The 19,664-nt window shown below is 45.0% G+C and overlaps 1 protein-coding gene across 9 annotated transcripts in view; it reads left to right on the top strand.

Annotated features, from left to right (window-relative positions):
* The window catches only part of cadps2 (Ca++-dependent secretion activator 2), a 97,887-nt gene that overhangs the window by 48,576 nt on the left and 29,647 nt on the right, over positions 1-19,664 (top strand). For all 9 annotated transcript variants that reach the window (XM_029153496.3, XM_029153507.3, XM_029153498.3 and 6 more), the window contains exons 9-13: positions 2,925-2,991; positions 4,022-4,130; positions 4,585-4,785; positions 10,110-10,246; positions 15,370-15,557. In XM_029153496.3, coding sequence (XP_029009329.1) covers positions 2,925-2,991; positions 4,022-4,130; positions 4,585-4,785; positions 10,110-10,246; positions 15,370-15,557 — 702 coding nt within the window. The remainder of the gene's footprint in view (positions 1-2,924; positions 2,992-4,021; positions 4,131-4,584; positions 4,786-10,109; positions 10,247-15,369; positions 15,558-19,664) is intronic.

The raw sequence follows: 19,664 nt of genomic DNA, 5'->3' as shown, positions 1-19,664 counted from the left end.
CAACAAACAATACAGTATATTTCTGTTGATATCACTCAAGTTTTTCTCCTGCTCCTTCACTAATTCCAAACGTTTGCTGTCCTTTCTGTAATTATTCCTCCTGTTTGCATTCGCCTCAAACAAATCGCTGATCAAATAACCTTTTACAACCACCTTAATCCCACTTTAAAGGTTTAAGTTGAATCCACTTTATCTATAGGTTCCAAATACTGTATGTGTCAGAACTTTTTATGCTGCAGTTTTGTAGTATTTTACTTTTTTTAATTTTTGGATCGAACATCAAAACTTTCCATTTAGAAAAGGGTGCATGCCTTCTCCAGCATGAGCTTACACTGTTTAGAGCATCCTCAAAGTCCCAAACTCGTGTCTAATAAGAAAATACTTTGATCCAAAACTCCAGCCTAACTTCATGTACTGTATGCACACACTCAGTCCATGTGTTTGAGGTTGTCTGCGCTGCTGCAGAACTAGAACTGAACCGGTGTTCATTTCTCGTCGGGCACAGCGCTCCATGATTAGTGTTCCTCCAGCTGAGGAGCAGAGTGCAGTTCGACCACCTCCTGCAGGAGCCCACGCCCTGCTGCTGTAACGAGCACCGCTCTGACAACACGGCTCATGTGTCGTCCTAAAAGCTCCACACGGAGGCAGTGTGAGCCTCCTGAGCCCAGTTCTCCTGCCTTCCTCGTGGGTGTTTGGTGCTTCCTCCTCTGTCGCACTGCACCTCTGACCAAACACAGAGGGTGAGCAGGTCTGATTAAGGAAAAATACTCGCTTGGAAATGACTTGTCACCACTCAAAGACACCAAATCCAAGAAGAGGCCAACAGGAAAAAAAGAGCACAAACAGAAAATGTTTTGGTTAAAGATGTTCATGTTTGTGTTTCTTCTGGGTTCAAGCTGCAAAAGTAAAAAAATAAAATCCCAAAAGCAACCTGGGCAGGATAAAGATGTCGGTTCATCAAAAGGCCAACAGGTGCTAGAGCACATTTAACTTTCAGATTGAGAAAAGGTTCAGAAAAGTGCACAGTCGTGAATTACTCTGGTTCACGGACGAGGCTGAAACGCATTTAGAGTTTATGAGGAAACGTTTTAGACGCGTGACTCCTGATCAGTGAGCAGCAGGTCAAAAGCCCACAGCAGGTCAGTGAAGGCCACGCGGGCTGTTTGCAGGAGCACGTAACTCAATTTTTTTAAAAGATTGAACTTTTATTTTTCATTCGTCTTGATTTCAGAAGTACAGCTCAACAATCTGCAGCAAATGTTGATGTGCAAGTTGATTTTAAGGAACAAGGAACATTTAACCCAAAGCAAAGTTGTAGATATAAAAAAATCATAATAAAAAAAATTACAATTAAATTATGCCTCTGCTAAAATCGTTTTTTTTTTTTTCTTGAATATATGTTTGTTCAAAATATACTCTGATTCATGGGATGGAATAAATTCCGTAGCAACGTAGGAACAGAGAATTTACAAAAATACAAACAGAATTTTCTGAAAATTAGCAGAAATTCTACCATTTGGATATTTCACATCTAAGACGAGGTCTAGTTTCTGATGGTGTAAAATTGTAACTATTAAACAATGAATACATTTAAAAAAAACAAAAAAATTTTAATTTAGTAAAAACTGGAAAAATAAAATCTGTAGCTACTGTACCATTTAAAAACAAACAAACAAAAAAAAACGTTATAGTAATTTTACCACAATATTTGATTTATACGTTGAGCTTATTCCACGGTTCAGTTCTGTGTTTTACTTTTCTACGTTTTTGAATTCTACTGAACAATAGCTTTTTTCTTAAGCATTGAGAAAATCAGCCCAGTCTGAATATCTGGCTAAGTGACCAGTTGGAGAAGTGTGTTTTCACAGCGTGGACTGTTAAATGCCTGCAGTGAACTCTGGCGGCTGCAGCCCGTTCGCCGCTCGTCCAGCTTTGGCGTCACGCAGCTGAATGGACGCTCAAAACCTAATTTTCACAAGTGGCCGGCGAGCGGTGCCACATGTTAACCCGGAGTCGTGCAGATTGGCCCAGATTCTTGGTCCAGACGCGCCGCAGCCTTGACTGGAGGCCTTTTCTTTAAGGGCAGGCAGCAGGGCTGAAGAAAGAGGTCTCGCCATCGATTGATTTTCCTCACTTGCACTTGCCTGTATCCCACGCTTCAGGAGGCCTGGGAGCAGCCATTGATTGAGAGGCCACACTGGTCATTCTTCCATGTGCCTCAGTTCTTCCCAGATGCGGAGATGTCTGTGTCGCAGCCTCTCTGGGCTCATTACTGCGTCTCTGCTTTTAGTTTCCACATTACAGGAGGAAATTAAAGTGCCGGTCGCGTCTTACAGAGGTGATGTACGACGAGGGATCGGTCCAGAAGAATCGAATCCTCTTGGCTGCACTGCTTTAACGTCTTTTGATGATTTGGTTCACGTTCCTATTTACTGGTTCACTTCTTAAAGATCACATTTACATGAGACAGGTTAGTTTTGTAACTGAGGTGAAGTTATACAATGAAAAGCTTCATAACACCTATGAAACAAATACAGACGAGCACAAACGGGTGTGTGCCTTATGAAGCGCGTGTGAAATCCAAACTAATTCAGCGTGTGTGTGTTAAACGGTTTCAAACAGATTTCCAGCTTGTTTTTAAACAAGTTGAAAACCAAAAGTAGTCATTTTAGATTATTGTCAGAACCTTGAACCTGAAAACCAACCTGGCAACCAGAAGCACCTGTCACATGTTTAACTGGAAGCTGCTCTGTTCACTGAGCTTTAATATCTCCACATGTAAATGTCAACATCAACCGATCCTTTTGGAACAAAATGTCTTCCAGTCCAGCAAATACAAGTCCTTGTTGCACTGGAAGGTGCTGCAGCTGCCGTTGAGTTCCTGCTGTTGGATTGTTCTCATTTGTTGTCCCCCTGTGTTTCAGGTACCTGTACGCTGTGGGTCACAGAGTCTGGAAACGCTGGAAAAAGAGATACTTTGTCCTCGTGCAGGTGAGCAGCCCGCGACACGAATGTCTTGCGCCATATATTGATGTGTGATTGATCGGTGTGTGTGAATATCAGAAGCAGCACGGCTTGAAATCCACTGAAGGTTAAAAGTTAACCAGATCCACCACAGTGACAGGGATTCAAAAACTGCTCATAAACAAGAGAAAGACTGAAATGTTGTTTTGACAGATCTGGCATCAGTGGGGAAAAAAATAAATGAGTCATTAACCAGATGTTTGTGTTTACTTAAAATGCATTAGATCAACCCTTTAATCCTCCTGGAAAACATGTCCTCACTCTGAAGCGTCCCTTTTTCTTTTTCAAGCACTATTTTTTTTTTTTTATTTCTCTGCTACAGAGGCAGATGAAAGAGGGCAAGATTAAAACCCTATCTGTGCTTATTAAAGGGAATAATCTCACATCAGCTGCGCTGCTCGAAACGTTTTTGCGTCTCATCTGTGCACAAGAGTCCAAGTTAATTAAGTTTTGAAAATTGTCTTTTACGGTTTTCTCTTCAGCTGCTATTTACTTTTTGAGCACAGTCTCTGAGGGCAAGGGCGAGCGTCTAAATGAAAATTGTGTCTTTGTGAACTGAAACTGTTTACCTCTGCTTGACTGAAAGCCCTTTAAGGACCAAAGATAGAAAGTGTAAATTGACTTTTACTTATGTTTCATTGGTTGTGGAGAGATTTGGCCTCGTTGCTAAACTCCTCAGAGGCTTTTCATTAGAAAATATTTGCCACAACATTAAAACCAACACAGGCTAATTTTACACACAAGCCGAGGAGTAATTTTGACTCATCTGCACAGAGCATCAACTTAACACCAACCAATACCTTTAGCTTGAACTGCACGTCCTCACTGGCCTCATCACCAACACGCAGCACAGGTGTCTGAGTGGGACACCTACAGTACAGTAGGTCAAATGATGGTGACCGTGCTGAAACCTCAGCCGTGGCTACGGCTGCAGCGTCCATGCTCTGCCACCTTTGGCTGAAGGTGTGACCTGTGGCGCTGTCTTTGTGTCCTGCAGGTGAGCCAGTATACGTTTGCCATGTGCAGCTACAGGGAGAAGAAGGCTGAGCCTCATGAGCTGATGCAGCTGGAGGGCTACACCGTGGACTACTGTGACCCTCAGACAGGTAGACCCCGTCCAGGATCGCAGTAGAGACAAAACAGGAGCCTGTCTGAATTCTAGTCTTTTAAATGATTTTTGAATAGAGATCATTTCCCCTCTAGTTTGCACAACAACATATTTGGCATCTTTTCATCAGCCTTTTGAAAAAAGTGAATTTAATCTCTAGCAGTTGAGGAAATGGAAAGAAGCTTTGAATATTCGCATGATGACGAAGAACAAAGAAGAAGAAAGTTCAAAACAAAAACATTCAGTCCTTGAAGCTTAAATGTTAATACCTTTTTAGATTTAAAACCAAGACAGGCGACAATTAGGAGCAAAACCAAACGGGTAAACAGGAATGAGATGAAACAAATCAGCAGATCTGCCAATGATGCGACTTAATTGAAGTGAATTCTCGTTTCATTTGCTGTAAGTTCTTTACTTTAACCTCATCTGCTGCGTCTCCTCCTCCTCGTCAGGTCTGCAGGGCGGTCGCGTGTTCTTCAACGCGGTGAAAGAGGGCGACCTGGTGGTGTTCGCCTGTGACGACGAGCAGGATCGGCTGCTGTGGGTTCAGGCCATGTACCGAGCCACGGGCCAGTCCTACAAGCCGGTTCCACCGCCACAGAACAAAACCACCAACTGCAGAGGAGGGAACCAGAACGCAGCGTCTCCATTCAGTAGGTTCTGATTCTGCCTCTTATCGAGGAGGAGAATGTGACAGCACAGCACAGGCTAGATTTGATTTGCACCAATTCATATACACTGGAAATGAATCGCACTGAAATACAAAACCATGCACCAGGCAAATGTATATTAATTTGAGTCCACATTCAATAGTTCCATCATGTGGTCATTTTGAGGCTGCAGCTGTCTCCCTCTTTCAGTCACCACGGTCTTTATTGCTCCACAGAATCTCTGCTCATTCACGTCTGGCCTAAAATGCTGCTCACTGAGTTTAAGAACATTCAGATGGAGGAAGAATTAAAAGAACATTAATCCTGAAATTCACAGACATCAGAGAGGAAGCTTGTCTCAATGTTCATGAATCTGTTTCTGCCATGAAGACGTGACATCGGATGACGGAGACGTGACTGAAATGTTACGTTGCTTCTCATCAAAGGTCCCGATATGCGTCAGAATCCACATTTGAACCTGAGCAAACATTTTATTGATCAGTGTCCAGATTATTATGGCTGAACTTTGACTTTAAACAACAGGAGCTGCATAAGATGGAGCCGCCTGTGGATCTGTTACAGTGCTTTCAATCCAAAGGACCAGTTCTGTAGGTTAGAAGATGTAGCTTCAACATCTAACCGGTTGGAAAACATTTTTCTGAAAAGCAGCATATTTCTCATTCTTTGCAGCGCGGTCACACCGTTTAAAGCTGGTCTGTCTCCTGCATCAGTGTCTGTGCTGTAACCTGGATTCCTTTCAGACAACCTTTAATGATGAACACTGAGCTTATATGTTTGTTTATTACAAATTCTTGGTATTATCTCATTTCATGACGCTGGTTAAAAATGTCTTCAATCAGTAGCTGAAGCTTTATTGGTTGTTGTCCTTCCTCGTCCTAGTCTTGTGTGGAAAAAACACTGGAACAGTCCTTTATTTATTACAGGGCAATAGATGGATAGCAGGATCTCGGGCTGAACTTGGGGGGCATTTTGATTTGTTTGCCGAGTGCCGATTGGCTGCAGGCGCACACAGTAGGAGGCAGATCGAAACAGGTTAACAGTGTTTGTGTTGTACCGCTGTGAGAGAGTAAACACGCTGGAAGAAAGGATGGAAGAAGCGAAGACGCGGATGAGGAGAGTAGGAAGGTGCTTCTCCAATACAGGGCGCCCCACGCAGCCATATTCCCTGCCTCCGTTCCTCCATCCTGCCTTTTCCAACATTCTGTTTATTCCTTTGTTAGATCGTTTTTCTTTGATCATCTCTTGCTCTTCTCATCTTCTTGGTTGTTTTTCACTCTGTATACTATTATTACTATTCTTTGTTCTTTCTCTTCCTATTTTGTGATTCTCATTCTTGCATCATTTTTACCAATATTCTTTGTGTGTATTTTCAAAGCGACTGATGAAAAGAAAAAAACATACCAAATCAGGTTTGCCACTTGCTGCATAGCACAAGGAAGAAATGAGTGAATTTAACCTGTAGTAATTATTCCACCAATTTTATAGGTAGTGGTCTGTTTTTCTTTTCTCATTCTTGGCATAATCTGCTTTGGTATTAGTTTAGATCAAATTGGTGAATGAAGAACCGCCCCACAACCAATGGTGACTGGTCCGTATTTAGCCATAAACAGACAGACAATGTGAGCACAACTCCATCAGATGGAGAGTCAAAGGTCCAGAACCACTGATCTTACAGTCTCTGCTGGAGAGCTGTCCTTTTCCTTGATTCTTCCTAAATTGTTCCTCTTTTCTCCTAGTGTTCTTTGTAGTGTGTGTGTGTGTGTCTGTCTGTGTGTGTGTGTCTGTGTGTGTGTGTGTCTTCGCTGACTGCCTTCTCCCAGGCGAGCATTGTGCCACGAGGAGCTTCATACCGGGAGCTGATTACAGTAGCGTTTGTGTCATTTGTTGCAGACGCCCGCTCTCGCCGCCGCTCGTTAGGGTCTAATGGAACAGATTGAGGCACTAATGGCGAGAGGTGCTGACATGCTGTTTGCAGGGGGAAATAGAAGGTGTCCCTGAAATAGCTCTTAACCGGGTGCTAAGTGTTGCACCATCATATCTGTGCGTGTGATTTGCTTGAAAGAAAGTCGTTCTGGCATGCGCTGCGATCGTGTCACTGAACCTGCGTTTTCAGCTGCAGACGTTTTTCATAAATGTAAATTAAAGGCTGGGGTTAAAGAACATGTGTAAACACAACCACATGGAAGATGGGCTGTTTAGCATTAACACAACTGTGTCAGCTGTGGAAACGGCTTAAAATCTGTACACGGTGTCAGTTCATCCCACGCCCCAGAATCAAAACCTTCCACCTGGAGCTGCGGATTTCTGGGAGCAGCTTTTCCTCCAGGTCACCGGCTCCCGATGCTCTTGCACACACTCATGCTTGTATTTTTTGTATGAAGCTAGGCCGTCTCGTTCTTCCTGCTGAGCCGTCTGTGTTCACCACCCTGCACGGACGCTCAGAGCTCTCATCACCCAGATGCTGATTTGAAACCTAGTGGGGGTTGGTTTTCATGGCTGTTTGTAGCGGTCAGTGCTGTTTTTGAATAAGCAGGTGGTCAGTTTAGCAGCGAGGATGATCCTGACGAGCGATGACGGACGGACAACTGTCCGCTCTGTCCACTGCTTCGCCCTCGGGGCTTCAAACAAAGCGTGTGCGTGTGCGCCTCTCCAACTTTCCCGGAGTTGAGTTCGTCTGCTGGCCTCCCGCACGACGCGAGGCCGCACTCAGCCAGACGGAGGCTGATGGGCCTGTCCGTCATCGTCTTCATCGGCCTGACATGGCCGCCGCCGCCACGCTCGGACAGGCAGATCATGTCACATCTCTGAGCCGAGTGCACCTGAAACTGAAGCGCCCTCCATCCTCCTCTGCATCAATAATCTGCCATCAGCGACCGCCACCACCTCTCAGAGCGGCTTGTCACATAGATGTGACTGTTGCCGTGACGATACCAATAGAGCCCGGACAAGATGGATATGGAGACATCAAGCAGAGAAAAATATCTACTCCCTAACACACGCACGCCTCAACATCTCGATGTGTCGTTAGGATACATATAAGGAGGAACCGTAGACAAAGATCAAATTGGATCCTCTCCATGTAAATAGAACCAATTACAGCGTGGACGATGCCTCCGTACTTCACCATGCTCGAGTGTTTTAGTTTGCTTCCTACTTGGTACGCGTCGATGCACATAAATGCCTACATGCACTGTAGGAAGTCGATCCCGGGCGCGTCTCCTCACCTCAGTCTAATTAATCACAGCTTAGTTAATTGCGACGTGGCAAGAAAATATATTCACAAAGATGATTGAGTCCTTAGACCATAATTTGTGTGTTGATAATGTAAATTAGTTGGTTGCAGTTTGGCTGAAACCATCAGCTGAAAATGAATGTGAATTTTATTGGGCAGGTCTCATGAAAAGATCTTGTGTAACCTCAGAGGAATTCACCTTGAATAAACTTTATCCTTGATCAGACGTTTAAAACAGTAAAATTAAAAAGTCCAAACCTCAAGGTGGACGTCCATACATAATGAGCTACATATGCTAATGTAGGCCATGAGATGTAATTGAATGCTCTGTAAAAAGCTGCTTTGTTAAGCGGGAGGAATAATTTTTAATTAAGCACCTTTGGGGTCAGATGTCTCGTCTCCATTCTCCAGTTCTCTATAGAGTTTTCACATTCTGTCCTTGTTGAGCTTTTTCTAGTCTTCGTGCCTCATGACAGGCGGTTGACTCATCGACTGCAGAGTCTCAGAACCAACATCCAGTCTATTTTACTACTACCTGCGGTAGAAACCTCTGCACCAGCTGCTCCTTGTGTTGTTTCTAACGGAGTAGATCGAGGAAAGGTTACAAATTGCAGTCGTTTCTAAAAGGAGCCCTGAAATGTCAAGTGCTTGGAACTTAGTGCGTTTTTATTTTAGTTTGAGGACGTGATGGCACAAAGTCCTGCTGTCAACGGAACATGAGAGAACATAAAGCAACCTGCAGACAGTCTGCACCATCTGTGCTGAAGCAGCCACGTCCGGCACACACTCATTCACACCCCCCTTCTTCCACACGCAGGAGATAATAGCTGAAAGTTGGACTTGACACAGATCAACCTCACTCCTCTGCCGTCTGTCCCCCAATCAATACTCCCCCTCCTGCCTCTTCCTCTTATTATCAGCACTAATCTATATTTCTTTGTCTCGTTTTCTTTGGAGGCGTCTCCTTCGCTCCCAGTCTTTTTACCAAATTACATTAGGGGACAATCCTGTGTTTTGTAGGTAACGAATGTAAAATGACCTACATGGGAACTGGACACAGAGAAAGCAGGCCACTGGAGCCAAAGGGCAGCCAGACGCAGGGAAGTGGGAGAGTGGGAAGAAAGGAAGGCACCAGAAAAGGAGAGGATCGTCGATTGGAAGTTGATTATGAAGATTTCACTTTCGCTGTCTTTTTTTCCTGTTTTGGACAAAAGCAACAAAGAAAGAGGAGAGGAGGGGCCTAATATGCCTGAGAGTCCTCGCGGCGTCTCTGCGTCCACACACAAACAAAATGGCAGCGTTAATAAAAAAGCGATCGCTAATGCTCGTCTCGGCAGCGGCCGCGGGCGTCGCAGGCGAGGACGCGGCGCCGCCATTCTCCAGCGGGCCCTGGGCTTTTGTGGGGCCATGTGTCACACGCAGAAACTTCCCATCCCGAAATGTACTCCCACAACAAAGAGCCAGTGAAGAGTGTTAGGCTTTTCATTTGGCGGGCCATTAACAGGAAGGAGTGAAAGGGCTGGAAATGAACCAGGCAGGCTGAGGCCGGACGCCGCCGCCGCCGCTGCTGCTTTATCTGCTTTTCTCCTCAGTCCTCTGTTGCTGACCCCAAAGCGTCTTTTTCATCGGCTGCGTCCATGTTCTGTGAAATAAGAATGAACCGCTGATGTGAGTAAAGCACTATTGGCTGGCGTGGCCGTGATTGACAGGCCTGATTTCTGGTGCTTTGGGTGGTCGTCGTTTGGTTCTGTACTTGTCCCACTGGATCGACCCGACCACGGATCTGCTGCTGTCTGGTTTCTGAGCCACTTCCAGTGTTTTCATCCATGTTTTGTATCAGCTGACGGTTGTGACAGCCTGACAGAGGTGCTGCCAGCTGACCACATGTCTAACATAGTCTGTGCGTTTCCACTGCCTTTTTTCCTGGTCCATTTCATTTAAAGAACACAAATATCTCATGGACATCAACTCCTGTTTCCCTTGTTAAAGAGCTGCTGAGGAGCTTGTTGCTTCCAAACCCGTGCGTGTGTGCGTCTGAGCGGCACTGAGCCTTCCTCCTGTGTTTCCTCTTCAGGTCTGGATCCATCTCAGCGTCAGGGGGTGGAGGAGCTGATCTGTGCGGCTCCCTGTCGCTTCGACCACGCCGCCCTGTTCACCATTTTACAGAAGCTCACTCTGCAGCACCGCATGAACGACTCCTTCTCCTGCCTGGTACGTGCACGTGCACACTCCCCAGACATGAGCTGTGACTGTTCCAACAGAGTTCAGTGATGTGGTGGAAGCCGATTGTGCAAAGCAGGTTTACAGCATGCAGGAAACCGGCTTTTAGGTGCTCTGTCTGTCTGTCTGTCTGTCTGTCTGTCACACTCTGGCTTAAGCCCGGGGGGCTCTCTCACACTGATTGTGGGGATAAACAGTCTGATCAATACTTTCCAAATAGGAACATGACCATCGTAGACGACTGCTGCTCTGACTCAATGGAGGAGGAGGGAGGGGGAGGGTTCAACCTGAATGAGTGCGTTGGGTGGATGAAATGAGGCGCTTTGCGTTGTCAGACTGTGCAGCTATGGTTCTTATGTGCAGCCCATTTTCCCTGTTGTCACAGTCTTTCTTCATCGTGTTTGTCACACGGTAAAAGCTTCTTTTCAGATCTTAGTCAGTTACTGTTATAGCAGTTATGTGCAATGATCAACATCTTCACTGTCATAAAAGAAACTAGCAGAATAATATCACTGCTAAATATTCTGCATATTGTTATGCTTCATAATAATTATGTTTCAATCATTGATTGTTTTAATTAATTATGGTCTTTATGAACTAATTAATGACCAGTGAGGGGTTATTATAATCAATTTGTGAATCATTTCCTCACCAGAGACCAAAGCAGCCAAGTTTCCAGCACAGAGGACTGTGTCTAAACTGTGATTCCTGTTGCTAAACTGTGACATTAACAGCAGGAGGCTTCACATGCAGAATTCATTGCTAGAAAATGCCAGTGCTGCGCATCCATGAACCCTAACGGCTTTAAATGAAACGAGGCAACTGAAACAGAGGCGGTTTCATTAATAAATGCAAAACCTTTCTGCTTAACTTTCATTCATTTTCAACTTACAGTAATCGATCAGTCCTGAAACTTATTTTTAAATTTTGCCCTTATCTATTGCTTTATATCAACACTTATTTGTTACGATATTTTCATTTTTAAAACCAAAAACGAAGCTCATCTTTCCAATGAGGACCGATCTGACGGAGTCGGCCTATCCTGTGAGTTTGCTTTGTCCTCAAGAAGATCTTCATCAGGGTGACATCTGCGCTTCTTTCATTCCTCTACCTGCCTCACCACGACTCCTTCCACCCTACAATTAGACCAATCCTTTCACGCCGCCCCTCCGGCTCCTCTCTCCTCGGCCTTTTGTGAACGCTCGAGGGCTTTGTGTTCCAACCTGAGCCCCCTTTTCACCAAACACTCTGAGAAAAGGCCAGTGCCTCGGCGTGGGGGACATCTGTTGAGAAGTGGCTTGGATTCATGTCATAGCCGGGGTCATATTTTATTCACAACGAGCTGAACCCAACAACAACAACAGTAATTAGGCAGAAATGTAGGTTTGTATCTGGGGCCAGAGTCCTGTGAACTGGGTTTCCATAGTTCCCAGTGAGGAGCAGACCGAGGAATGGGATCCACCTCAGTTTGTGTGGAGTGCTCTGTCTAGAACGTGGCATCATGTGAAGGTCTGAGAAGACAATCGAAAGTAAAGCCAGCTAAGGATGGACATGGGCATGTTTTGGGTTTCCTGGTGCTTGGGCCATCAGCCTGCCCCCACGCATCGCTCTCCTCTGGGTTGAGGGTCATGGAGCATTAGCAGTGAGGTGAACGGCATCTGAAGACCAATGTTTATATAGTCTCCATCTTATGAACTCACTGCTTGGTCTTTGAGATTTGAACACTGAACAATATAAAGGTGTGCCTTCATTTATACTTCAGGAGGACGAGGACGCAGGTGTCTCTCCTCCCATCAGACCCATCCTGAATGTCCTGCTGTTGAATTACCTTCCTGTGGCGCTCCACCATTATAAACTCTAATATACAGCAATTACTCTGATCCATGCATGTGCACGGTTCAGGCTGTGCTTCCTCCAAAGCTGGAGCTTCCCACTGATTGAATTACATTGGTGCTAATTATAGGAGTCTGCAGAAGACGAGAGAAGCAGCAGATTGCGTTGCAGCGTTCGCATGGAGATGAACTGCCGACCTAAAGGAAAAAAGCCAGAAAGCAAAATGTTCTGAGGGACTAACCAGTATTTGTGTTTATCATCTGCTTCTGACTAATGCAGTGGATGTTTTCAACATTTGAGCAGCATAAACATTTATTGTAGTCGGTAGAAGCATACGAAACTATTGGAAAAATTATGACAATTGAGAAAATACTAATTTTAAATAATCTTAAAGCAGCAACAGAGGTCCAGTCAGTCCTGGGTGATAATCTGTGTTTTAACTAATAAAATCAACAGACAAACAAGCTCAAACATTAAAACGTTACTGTATGTAAAGCAGTTCTGCTTCAGAGACGCCTGATCCTTTTTAATTATTTCATTGTGTTTTGTTTGTTTTAGCTTCCACTTTGCGTCTCAGTTTTTCACTCTAATTCACACCTTGTTCTTGGTGTGAGTCATTTTTGTTCTGTGAAGTAGAAGCAGTGGTTTTTAAACGATGTTGGTCAAATGTGACGAAAAAAAATGATTTTAGGGAGCTTTTAGAGCCAGGTTTTTTCTGATTTGTAGGTTTGTCTTGAGACTTCTGTTTGATACTGCATCCATGCAGAAATATTAACTAGAACATGTAAAAGCTTGATTTAAGGTCGTTTTCCTGTCATCTCAGAGCTCAACCTTTAGTCAAGGCCGCACAGTGTTACTGTAAACAATGTTTAGACATTTTTAATGTATCAAAGAACGTAAGCATGCAGACATCCGTGGATGAGGGCTCCAATGCTTTTATTCCACGTACTTAAGTAGTAAATGAGAGAGTGGTGGGAAACGCTCAGAGGCAATTACACAATGTTAAGAAATCCTTTTGAAAACTTCCACTTTCAAACAACTAATTACCAGTTCTTTGGCTCATAGCGCCTCGTTTTTTACTTAGAGACAAACAAAACACTAATTACACAAATTCCTCAACGAGAGTGTTAGAAAACTGGTAGGTGAGGTTGATTTGTGACTCTGTCAAAGATTTAATTACATATTTTCACTTTACGTTCATTGTCGGCGCTCTCGGTGAACCGCTGGGTGAGAGGAGCATGTGATTTGTTTACAGCGTCGACTCAAGCCTCCGTTGGCGTGTATGTGCTTCTTGTAGATCATCATCACATCCCGTCTAACGTCTCAAACCTCACGATGCCCTTCACGGTCGTGGGGTGAGGCAGTAGCCAGGCTGTTTAATGGTCTTAGTAACTGTTGTCACCAGTCATCTGTAGTCAGGTGTGGAGGCTTTCAGATGGATTTCTTTGGGTTGATCTCATTTGACGGAGGGAGGCGGTGGCTGGCGCTCTGACATGGAGACGTGTGGCTGTGGTTGGGAAGCTAACGAGACAGTCGCTCGTTAGCCGCTAATTGAGCGGTCAGCGCCAAGACTGGAGTTCGCCATCTGTTTGTCACAGAGGAACATCTTGTCGCTTCATGCCCGTCGACAGGCCCCTCTGTCGCTCTGTGGTGTGATATTAATAGCTCGAGCTCACAGACGAAGAGAGGAGCGAAGAAAGAAACCGGAGAGAAATGACAAACAAACTGAGGAGAGATGAGGGAGGACACTAAAAGGCCTGCAGAGGAGGAATCTGCCAGGTCCAAACAACACTGCAAGCGCGTGGCAGTCTAAATAAAATGAAAAAAGCCATGTCCTGTTTCAACAGACTCTAAACACTTGGATTCATCAGCCTGAGAAAAAGCTTTATTCACTTTGTTGAACTGGTCAACTTAATTTCTTTTTCTCAAATTATTGCATTCATTTTTAAAGTTTCAATTTATTTTGTCACAATAAATGGGCCAAAAAATAAAACATTAGTTCTGTGTTCTAACTACTACTTAGCTTTTGTTTCTTAAAATTTAAATTAACTCTGCAGCAGTGAGTGAGGTTTGAGTGTCTCTGAGGTTAAAGCAGGTTTCCAGAACAGCTGGAATTTTGAAAGTTGGTGATCATGTTTAAACTCATAGGACATGAATTAGAAGAACAAGACGCTGTTACTCAGTTTATAAAGGCCAAAAACTAAGCTCAGAGTTGTGCTGCTCTGAAAATATAATTATATTTTTTAATTTAAATTAATTTAATTTATTTAGTTTTTTTACATATTATTTGCCAGGCAACTTGCTTTTTTTGTAATTTTATAAACAAATGTGTAGGTTTTACAGTAGTAATATCAAAGATATTTTAACATTTTTTTTTATCCATCCATCCATTTTCTGAACCGCTTACTCCCTAGTGTGGGGTCACGGGGGTGCTGGAGCCTATCCCAGCTGGCTACGGGCGAGAGGCAGGGTACACCCTGGACAGGTCGCCAGTCCATCGCAGGGCAACACATAGACAGACAACCATTAGACAGACAACCATTCACTCACACACTCACACCTACGGGCAATGGAGAGAAGCCAATCAACCTAATGCACGTCTTTGGACTGTGGGAGGAAGCCGGAGAACCCGGAGAGAACCCACGCAAACACGGGGAGAACGTGCAAACTCCACACAGAAAGGCACCAGGGCCGCCTCCGGGAATCGAACCCAGAACCTTCTTGCTGTGAGGCGAGAGTGCTACCCACCGCACCACCGTGCCGCCCACATTTTTTTTTTTCAAAGATAAACTAAAGATTCAATTTTTTCCCTCACTTATGTCATTGAGTCCAGAATTTACAGACGAAACTGTGTGTGCGCTGCGCGTGCGTGTGCGTGTGTGTGTGTGTGTGTATTTGCTACTGTTCGTGAGGATCTTAATTAGCATTATAGGTTTCATGCCTAATTTTGTCATTAACTGCAGGATGAATGAACTAATGAGCGTCTCTGGATGTTTCCGTTGTTGGGCGCATTATTACTGTACGTTGTTTTTTGTTTTTTTTTATTCGAGTTGTGAATCAACAGCTGCGAAGAAGGGTTAATGTTTACAGTCCAGTTGCACTGAGGTACAGTGTCGTGGGTTTTGATGCTGTTCGCAGGTAAAAGGTGAACGTTTACATCTGGTAAGTTTGATTGTAAAATGGTTTGTCTCCACCGAAGCGTGGACTAAACGCCTCGCGTGGCTCGAGTGTCGCTAGCAGAACAGTAGCGCGGCCGTTTGAAACCTGTGTTTTCTCCTCAGGGCTGGTTCAGTCCCGGGCAGGTGTTCGTCCTTGACGAGTACTGCTCTCGCTACGGGGTTCGAGGCTGCCACCGTCACCTGAGCTACCTGAAGGATCTGATGGATTACTCTGAGAGCAGTGCGCTGGTGGACCCCACGCTGCTGCACTACAGCTACGCCTTCTGTGCCTCCCACGTCCATGGGAACAGGTAAACGGTGGTTTACAGCTCCTTCTAGCACAAACGGGGAGCTGCCTCACACTGGGCAAACACCTACATTTTTAAAATAAAATGCAATGTGGAAACTTCCAGTACAACCCTTTTAAAGTCGGAACGACCCTGTGGCCTGACCGTTGTTTGATCTCTTCATTTATTCTGCATGTTCGCTGAGCACAGATGCTCTTTTTCAGCCACACACACTTATCCAATGTCCAGGCTTCATGTGTGGGCACATAATGTGGAGTCTGACATGTCGTCCAAATTCAGGGTTCATGGAGTTAAAGCCAGGAGCTGCCCATGGATCCAGTCTGGATCCAGTATGAGTAGTAATTAGTGCAGCTTGGAAGAGGAGACAGTTGGTGGAAAGAGGGTGAAGGAATGACTGCTGCTAGTAACAAAGTGGCTTAAACAGGTTGGATGCTGAACATTTAGCATATGTGTCTGAAAACCCTTTTGTTAATGATGTTTTTGTGGTGACAGATCAGCCCTGGCTTGATCGACCTGCAGTTTTAGAGGAGAAAAGTACATATTTCATAATTAATGCCACTGTGGATTCAGGATATCTGCTCTAGCCTTTGATTGACAGTTCATTGTAACGGCACATCTCTGTTTGTGGAGCGGCCATGTGGATGCGTCACTGTGGCTATGACTGATATCCTCCAGGGTGGACATTTGGATTCAGCTGCAGATTTTAATCACAATTATAAGTAAATGCTGCCCACATCCAGACTGTCTGGAGGTGGTGCCTTGCTCAAGTTCTCTAAAATGTATCACAAAGATCCTTTTTTTTTTTTTCATCTTTAGATCAACACATACACTTAGAGCTTTCTCTTTACTTATATTGTGCTGCTGTTATGATTAGGATTAAAAAGTCAAATAATAAAGGGAACCAGCAGTGATTTACAACTCAAAACAGTCTGAGTTGGTTTTTCCTAATAAAGAACTGGACTTGGTTTAGACTGAGGACCGGCGTAGTTCCTTAAAGTCATAGGTTCTTTGTTTCTACCAGCTCTGGCAGCTTTTCTGGTTCTCGGGTCTCGTCGCGGCCCACAGCCGTATGAGCAGCGGCGGTGGCTTCTGGCCACTTGTTGGCATCAGCGTTGCTCTGGCAGTTCAGTCCTCCACTTCCCTCCCAGCAGCCCCTGCTTGACTCCCCAGCTCGTAATTGCTGATATCTGTGCTTCCTCGCTTTGTTGACTCATTTAGTCAATTAGAAAGTGCAATGATTAGCTTCTCCAGCTAATCGCCAGATATAAATTGGGGGGTGATTACTGGAATTGGCTTTTTGTCAGTTGTAGCTCTAATTTGAATAATTGATGCCCATTCAGGGCTCCTGGAGCTGCATGAGTGGGTGGGGATGGGGAAAAAGTGGTTTTGCATGGCTGGCAGGCTCGGAGGTGGAAAAAAAACAAACTTAATTACAGAACTCGAGTTTTCCCTGGAGAGCTGCTCGAAGAGACGAAGCTACGGCGGGATGCAGAGGACAACGTGCGACGGCAGTGGGGTTCTTCGGATGCTTCGAGGCGGTGAATTCAGAGTACGACTGTTCTTTTCTAAGGAAAACTCATTTCCCACAGAGAAAAAAAAAAGAGTAAATTTCTTTCTATAAAACTTTCAAAGCATTTTTCTGCAGTTTACAATATAATTATCAAAATACAAACGAGCATGGACATGGCCCGTATCTCATCTCTGGCCCTTTACTCGAGGCAGCAGCTTTGTTCCAGAAGCCGTTGTGAGCAGGTGAGGTGCTCCGCTGTGTGACTGGACTCGGGGTTAAAGGAGCATTACGCGAGCCTGCAGGGGATCCACTCGCCTCCTCTCACCTGTCACGTCCCATCGTTTCCCCACCGAGACGTCTGCGTCTCTGCAACACAGGATGTGACAGGAGCTTTTACCTCCCCCAGCCTTTCGCACACGACAAGTCCTCGTCTCTGGAAGACGACACACATGATCTCCTGCCACTCGGCCCCGTCTCCTTTCCACACCTCTTTAAGGGGAAGTGGCGTCCACACCCGGCTTGCTGCCACGGCGCCTGACGAGCGCCACTCCTGACAGCTCGTCAACTGGCATCAGGACCAAGCGGTCGGAGGCTTGTGTGGATCCTGCCTGTGGATGTGGTGCTTATCATTTACACTTGAGCCAGAGTGAGTGTAAACGCACTAACCTGAGACCCCCCCCCCCCCCCCCCCCCCCCCCCCCCCTCGGTGCCCTCCTCGGCCCCGGAGCAGCACTGACAGCAGCCTCGCCTCCAACGCACTCGCTTCATTTAGCAGCAACAATGTGTCTGAACCCCGACAAGCTGTCGCATCGCTCCCTCTCGGCCGTGTGAGCCCAAGCATGAACACACATCTGACTGGATTTAATGGCAGTGAGGGGAGCGACCGGACCGGGCAGCGCCACGGCCGCCGGAGCTCGTGCGCTTTGCGTCTGGCCTCCTGCCAACTCGCCCCTCGTCCGATTTGTTTTCTGTAGTAATTCCATTCAGAAGAAATGGAGGGTGTGAGTGACATTTGTCCGGGGAGTTGTGAGCTCTTTGTGACCGTGAGGGGAAATATTTGAGCTTCCATCAAACCAAAGTTATTCGAACCACTTCACTCAAGAATAAGATTTTCTGTGCTTTGTGTTTTGTTTGGTGGTGTTTTTAGTTGTCAAAGAAATGCAGCTAAATGTGTGGATATGCTAAAATAGTGCATTCATTCAACATTATTGATTGGATCTTGGTTTCCGTACTGATAAATAATGCTGAGGCCTGATGTTATATTTAACGATTGTTGATAGACCAAAGTTGTTCTTTCATCAACACAAGCTAAATAATCTTAACAACTATTTACATTTGGAGAGAAGTATTTCCAATAAAAGGATTAGAAATTAAACACATTGACAATAAGTTTTCTAAAGCTTTTCTGGCTGGTTAGCTAGAATAACACTGAAAAATGCTGCTTATGAGCTCCAGAGCTGAACAGAAATGTCATTTTAAATGTCTTTTACAGCACAGACGTTGAGGTTGAGTCGTTGTTCCTAAACTCTGCTGCCGTTAAAGGCCTGTAAAAGTGAGCTCGCCGTGCGGTGTTTTTCGCTGACGCCTCGCTGAGGCCCAGAATGGTTGTTGAGCTGAGGGCTGGAAGCCTCGGGCACCTACATCAGCCTCTCTGCCTCTCACCACTGTCTTGACGTCTTCATTTTTCCCGTGACAGTGCAGTCCAACATGAAAGCGAGCCTCTCTGGCCCCTCCACGCCCCCCGGCCGCTCTGCTTCATGTCCCTGCAGGATTAGCTGGTGCTTGTTAAATAGCGGCTGTGGGAAGCGGAGGGAGAGTGGTGAGCGTGGGGCGGGGGTGGCGGTAATGAATTGACAGATTTGGCGAACAACAGGGTTTAGAAGTTGTGGTAACAAGTAGTGTTGTGCGGAGAAAGCTGCCGCTCATTACGGAGTGAATCGGGTGGAGTGGAGCTGAAGAGGAACGCAGATGTTCACACTTCCTGTTGGCGTCGTGCAGCTCCGACCTCCACCACACTGAACCACGAACTTCTTCTCCACATGCAGTGCAAACAACGTGAAATAATGTGGCTGTCATTTAGTTTTGCTTTATTTTATTAATAATTAATTTAAATTAATTAAAATTAAACAAAATATAGCTCATGGTTAATTTTTATTAAATATTTCTAAATAAATATTCTTAATATATTTCATGCTGTTATGTATTATTAACTAACTAACTAATTAACTAACTATTATAGTCTTTGTTACTTTGTATTAATATTTTGCTATATTTCTAATTTCTTTTGATTTGAGTCACGTCTGTTATAAAGTCATCTATATGAATATGGTTCTAATAGACGGGAGGTTCATCAGAGATCCTCCTCTCACCCGACTCTCCCTCTGCACCTTCTTTCTCATCGCGTTTTGAGGTTGAACTTGCTGTAGGAGAGTCAGGAACGCGCCGCGAGCAGCTCGGTTGAGTTGTTGGTACTCGAGGTGCGGCGGTCAGGGGCTGAACCAGCGAAGGCTTTTATAAGAACAACTCATTAACAGGCAACCTCCTCGCTTCTTCCCTCCGGCGACCACAAGTGCCGTTTGGAGAGGGTGCTTTTTTCTTTC

The sequence above is a fragment of the Betta splendens genome, chromosome 6 (assembly GCF_900634795.4).
Source record: "Betta splendens chromosome 6, fBetSpl5.4, whole genome shotgun sequence".
Lineage (NCBI taxonomy): Eukaryota > Metazoa > Chordata > Actinopteri > Anabantiformes > Osphronemidae > Betta > Betta splendens.
This window is presented reverse-complemented; position numbering and strand designations above follow the sequence as displayed.